Source organism: Dermacentor variabilis, chromosome 10 (assembly GCF_050947875.1).
Source record: "Dermacentor variabilis isolate Ectoservices chromosome 10, ASM5094787v1, whole genome shotgun sequence".
Classification (NCBI taxonomy): domain Eukaryota; kingdom Metazoa; phylum Arthropoda; class Arachnida; order Ixodida; family Ixodidae; genus Dermacentor; species Dermacentor variabilis.
This window is the reverse complement of record NC_134577.1, coordinates 28160615-28166614: the sequence shown is the minus strand read 5'-3', so window position 1 is coordinate 28166614 and position 6000 is coordinate 28160615. Positions and strand designations below refer to the sequence as shown.

At 47.3% G+C, this 6000-nt stretch overlaps 1 protein-coding gene and 1 long non-coding RNA gene across 4 annotated transcripts in view; one reads left to right on the top strand and one right to left on the bottom strand.

Moving 5' to 3' along the window:
* Positions 1–230: 230 nt before the first annotated feature.
* Positions 231–6000, top strand: part of LOC142560222 (uncharacterized) — an 81236-nt gene continuing 75466 nt past the window's right edge. For both annotated transcript variants that reach the window (XR_012823321.1, XR_012823322.1), the window contains exon 1: positions 231–390. This is a non-coding gene — a long non-coding RNA (uncharacterized LOC142560222). The remainder of the gene's footprint in view (positions 391–6000) is intronic.
* Positions 981–6000, bottom strand: part of LOC142560221 (neprilysin-1-like) — a 57938-nt gene continuing 52918 nt past the window's right edge. For both annotated transcript variants that reach the window (XM_075672168.1, XM_075672169.1), the window contains one exon: positions 981–1201. In XM_075672168.1, the coding sequence (XP_075528283.1) occupies positions 1102–1201 (100 nt within the window). In that variant the 3' untranslated portion in view covers positions 981–1101. The remainder of the gene's footprint in view (positions 1202–6000) is intronic.

Below are 6000 nucleotides of genomic sequence, written 5' to 3'. Positions count from 1 at the left end.
CGTAAGCAAAGGTTAACATTCCACGCCGCTTTATTGATGTGTCGGCCCAGGTTATAGACGGAGTAATGAAAAAAGAAAGGAGAGGGCCTCGAAGGTCTCTTTTTCTCTCCAACAACATATCGCATTAAATGTCTACCACACAAGCATTGCGATACTCGGCGTTAGCGGAGTGCCATTAAAGAAAGCTGTACTTCACTTGAGCACTTTATTCTTTTATATTATACGAACGTTGTTATAGCTTAAACTTTATCGCATTTATTTTGTCGCGGCTTTTCTGCCGTGCAGCATCACGGCAATGTCTAGTCAGTGGGAACGAACTGAACGGTGCGAACAAGTATTGTCCAGCAATATTTGGCATGTTGATTAACATACCACACCGGAGATTCACAGGTGATGTAACCTACGAAATCCGTTTTGCGATTGCTTGCTTACACAGCCACCACTGTGTTTCACCAGATTTTGATTCCGTATTTCTGGAACTTAATGTGAAGCACTTAGTTTCCAGCCAAGCTTTGAGTTCAGTTACGCAATAGCAACATGCACCTGAAGTAAACAAGATAATAAATTAGCAGAAATTTGTTAGCGTAAATGTTACCACGAAAACTGTCATGCCCCTCACTCCATGAACCTTCGTCTGCAGCAATTACCATTCGATCTCGAATGGCCTTGTTTGAAAGAGTGAATCATCACTGATCACTGGATCAAGCCGCTTATAAGAAATTCCTTGACACGAGCGAATCGGTTCTCTCCCATTAGATGCGATATAGGGCAATGTAACCAGTACAAAAAAACACGGGAAGGCACCAATGCAGGATGGGTGCCACTTATATGTTGCACGTATAGCGTCCATCCTGTGTTGCTTGTCTGTTTTCTTTGTAATAGTTTCTTCGCTCAATGTATTATTTTTCTGGGTAAGTGTGAAGCGGTATAAACCCTTTCTGTCAGACGTTCTTCCTAAATGAAAGCACGCGATGGTTAAATGGGGGGATAATTTGAAGGTAGTTTATTAGGCCCTAAATGTCTATCGGCTTTATTTATTCTACCAACTGTTACAAGTTGCTTGACTTCTGCTATGCAGTCTCGCTTTATTTCCCTTCCGCTTCACCACAAAGTGCACCTTTCTTTCCGGTTCATTGTCGAGTTTGCTGGGCAGCTGAACGTTTCGGAGAAGTCAGGCATATTCGACATAGGAAGGTTGACTCTGGAAGAAAACAAGGTACATCTGTACGCACGTCACGAACAACAGTTGAAACTGCGCTACGTTTAAAATGTTTGCGAGATATTGTTTGTTATGACAAAATTGAAGGAAATTGCACAATGAAGTGTGACATGTGTGAAGGAGCGTAACAAGGACTTGAGGACTTAATTGTTGAGCTTCGTCACAGCACTATAATGCAGTGTTCGACCAGTTTATTACATGAAAGTTCCCGATGACTCAAGAATGAAGTGGAACACCACTTGCAGCCGATAACTCGTGGTAACCGCGCTAATAGTGCTAAAAATATTCTGAGGAACTTCTTTATTCTCGAAGATTCCGCGAAGCGACATCAAAGAAGTCGCAGCTCGAGGTGATGACGGAGATGTACAGATGTGGAAGGTGAGACACGAATGTTGTGCTCATGCTACTTTTCCCCATAGGCGGAAGCGGCGAACCTGGCCGCAGAAGTGTGCCATGAAACGCGTCGTAAGTACGGTTTCATAGGGCGACAGGTGCGCAATCTCTGTCCTGTGACAACGAAGGTCAGAGGTAGTATAAAGAGAGAAAATGCTGTAAATAACAGGGGAAGTTTGTTCAGTAATCCGGTAGGATCCATGAAAACGACTGTGAAATTTCTCATATAAAGCGTGAACACGTAGACGTGTCGAGAGTAATTCTTCGACGCCAGGGTAGAAAATCGCACTTCGGTGAGTGGAGTCGTAGCAGTGCTTGCTAGCATCTTGGGAGATATTGGTGGTAATGCAGACGAGGTAGTGGCAGTGGGTGAGGTGGGAAACAAATTGTCCGGAGAAAGGCACTGCTGACAAAATCTAGAGGCAAAACGAAAGATGCATCAAGGGCGAAAGTTCGTGAGCGGCCATAGAAAAGGAAAACTGGGGAAAAACTGGTGGTGCGTTGAGGTGGGGATATTGCAGGCAAAAATCACAAAGGGTAGGATTGCATACCAGTTTGTGTGGCCCGGGCTGATGTACACTGACACCATGTCTGAGAGTGTACGATAGAAACGCTCATTCAAGCCATTGGTCTGTGGTTGGTAGCTGGAAGTTGTCTTATGAACACTGCTGGTACCTCGTAGAACATCGGAAACAATGGAAGAGAGGAAGACCTTGCCGCGGTCGCAGAGGAGAACGCATAGTGCTCCATTACGTAAAAAGATGTTTTGAAGGAAAAAGTCCGCAACTTCAGAAGCTGTGCCATGTAGAGAAACTTTCTCAGCAGAGCAAATGTGATGATCAACCACTGTCACGATCCACCGATTACCGTTGGTGTTCGGAGGAACAGGCCCCTGCAAGTATATTCCGACGACCTCAAAGAGAGAGCCGGGACAAGGGAGGGGTTGGAGGGGCGCAGTGGTAGCAGGTGTGGGGCTTTTGCGGCGTTGGCAAGGCTCGCAAGAGGCGATGTACTTGGCTACGGCGTAGGAGAGACCCGGTCAAGAGAACCTGCTTCGGATCCTGCCTTTAGTCTAGTGATATCCATAATGACCTGCCGGTGGGTCATTGTGCAAAGCTTGTAGGATATCGCTTTGCAGAGAACGGGGAATAACGGGGACATGTTTGTTTCCATCAAGGTGCAACCTGAATTGGTCAAGTTGTCGGTGCAGACGGGAGTTTGGCAGCGAGGAGGCAACGTTGAGGCAGTCAGAAATAGTCCGAAAATATGGGTGTGCCTTGTGGTGCGCAATAAGGACGTGGTGGCAGCCAGTGTCCGGCCAGTCTAGTGTTGCTATTTCTAAAAAGGATGAAGATGGCTCGCGAGACTGCCTTTTCGGGGGATACGTGGGTGGACGATGCGAGATCGCAAGCGGGCAACAGGAGAGAGCGTCGGCGATTTGGTGTTTCTTTCCAGACCTGTAAGTTATGTCTGAGTCGCACTACTGTAAGCGCATCACCCAGTTCTCATGACGACCTGGTAAATTCTTCAGCGAGGAGAGCCAGCACAACGCGTGATGGTCTGTAATGACCGTGGAGTGGTGGCCGTGTATATATCGGCGGAATTTTTGCACAGCCCAAACAACTTCAAGGAAGTCTTGCTACAGTAATGGCATAATTTTTGTCTGTTGTGGACAGGCAACGACCGGCATAGGCAATGACTCGCTCATGAACAGTGTGGTCCCGCTAGCGTTGGTGCGGACGATGGTAGGTGCAGCCGTGTCAAACTTGAATGGTACCGGCTCAGACGTGAGGAGTTGCTTTAAAGCCTGAAAAGGTGTTTCGCCATTTTGTCCAAACGAAGGGTTCGGCAGCCCCGAGAAGCTGGCGGAGCGAAGATGCAAGCGTTGCAAAATTGCGTACAAAACGGCGGAAGTAGCAGGCGAGGCCCATAAAACTGCGCAGGTTTTCTGTCGTTCTGGCTGGGGAAAGTTGATGACTGTGGCAATATTGTCAGGGTCCGGTCGAATCCCTCTTTTACTAAGTAGTCTAGAACCTTTATGTTCTTGCTCACGAAGTGGCGTTTTCTGCGTGTTCAGCTGGAGTCCAGCGTTGGCAAGAAAGATTAAAACTTCACCAAGGGACTCGAGATGTTGGGATAATATTGAACAAAAGACAACTATATCGTCAAAGTAGCACAGACTACGTAAGACACTATGATGCGCTTGTATGTGCCAGGCGCATTGCAAAGTCCGAAAGGCATCACGTTGAATTGGCATATCCCATAGCGGGTGGAAAATTGTTTTCTCCTTGTCAGTCTCGTACATTGGTATTTTCCAGTTGCCATATGGAAGATCAAGACTGGAGAAGTATTCAGCGCCCTGCAGCGAGTCCGCCACGTCATCAATTCGTGGCAGGAGATAAACGTCCTTGCGTGTGATTTTGTTGAGGGCGGGGTACTCGACACAAAAGCGTACTGAGCCGTTTTCCTGTACAAGAACCACTGGAAAAGACCAGGGAGATGAGGAAGGGCGCATTATATTCAGTTCAAGCATGTCGGACAGATTTTTTTTCTTCGGTAACCTAGCACTCGACAAGAGACACTCTATATGGACGGCGGTGAACGATGCGGGAGCCATCGGTCTGAATGCGATGAGTGGCGACAGGCGTCTTACCGAGGACGGGCGATTGGGCGACGAACAAGGCACCGTGTTTTTTCATCAAATCGAGTAGATCGCAAGTCTGAGTAGGTGAAAGGGTTAGGCCTGATGGAACTTCATAAGAGAACAAGAAGATTAGAGAGGAGACAAAGTTCGCTCCGTCAGTGCAACAGTCAGAATAACGAGGACAACAGGTTTAGCCTCAACAGTGCATGTGATCCATGTGGAAATAACTGGGGATCAGGAGTAGTATTCAATGCAGCGATCACTGCGCGCCTATCGGTGAAACGAAGAAGGCTGGGAGCGATCACAATTCGTCTAGATGAAATCCGGCTATAATTAGGGTGTATGACCACGTCACCGCGTACAATATCGGCAAAAACAATGGCAATTATTTATTCTACAGACGGCCAAAGCAATTAATTTGCGGTTGTTACAAAACGGCTATACGTATCATTTGTAGAATGGCATTCCTGACTGGTGCCGGTAAGGAATAGGAGGCGCTGGCGACAACTAATATACGCGTAGGCGGGCGGCAAGAAATCCCAACCCAAAATAAGTTTGCGAGTGCATTCACGTAGCCCCGCAAATACTCTATGATGACGGATGCCATTGACAAAGACACGTACTGTACGTTGCGCAAACAGGTGAATTCTGTCATTGCTTGCTCCACGCAAAGGAGCGCCGCAGTAGGGCGTGGTCAATTTTCGTAGACAGGAGCATAATTTAGCGCGGCGGATGGAAATGGTGGCACCAGTATCAATAAGAGTTTCGACACGAACACTTTCCACAACCACTAATTACAGATTCGATGGGCGCTCTGGAGGAATTATAGGCACTCCGATGGATGCAGTTTCCCCCCAAAAAACTTACGTGTGGAGTCTTTCGAGCGGAGGTCAGGTGCCTGTGAGGCGGGACTCTTACCGTGGTAGAGGTGAGCAGCGCCGAGATGAGGGGTAGTTTAGAGGGATATCGGCCTTGTACGGGGGAGACGGTGAACGGTGAGAACAAGGTGGCTATGTCATCCGCTGGTCAGTCGTAAGTAGACGCGTATGGGGGCGTTCTTGAGGAGCGTAAGTTCTGCAGGGTAGGTCTTGACTGGACATTTATGCCAAGGGTGGGGTGATGCGACGACCAGAGCGGAGCCGCAGGGAGAAACTGTGAGAGGACTTGGAGAACGAAGAGCAACCTCCACCTCTTCTCAGGAACTTCATTCTTGAAAACACTTAACTACGAAAAAGAAGTCGTTGTGCGTGGTGATCATGATATGTACAGATGAGGAAGATGAGATGCGAATATTGAGCTAAAAAATTATTATGACGATAACAATACACTACGTACCGCATTAGAACCAGGAAACTCACGATAATCTTTACAGAGAATTTGATTTGCTCCGGTCGTGGAAAGCACTATATTGTGCCGCTTGCAGCTCGCGCCCTGCAGGGGCACTGGTTGAAAGGTGAAGTGCGAGTATTCGAAGCGAAAGGAGTCACTAACTAGTCAGAAGTCTAGATGAGGAAGAGTCGTTCTATGTATTGACGAAAAAAAGAGCAGGGAAGAAATTAACAGAATTGGAATGGTGGCATGCAGGCCTGGGTAACTCTACGATATCGAGATAGAGGTTTTAATGACGACAGAAAATATCAAGAGATAGGCAGACTTCTAAACAGCGATGGGCATTCATGCCATAATTTCTGCTTCTGCGATGTTACGATTTGTCCCTAGATTTTATATCTTGTCGGCAACTTCC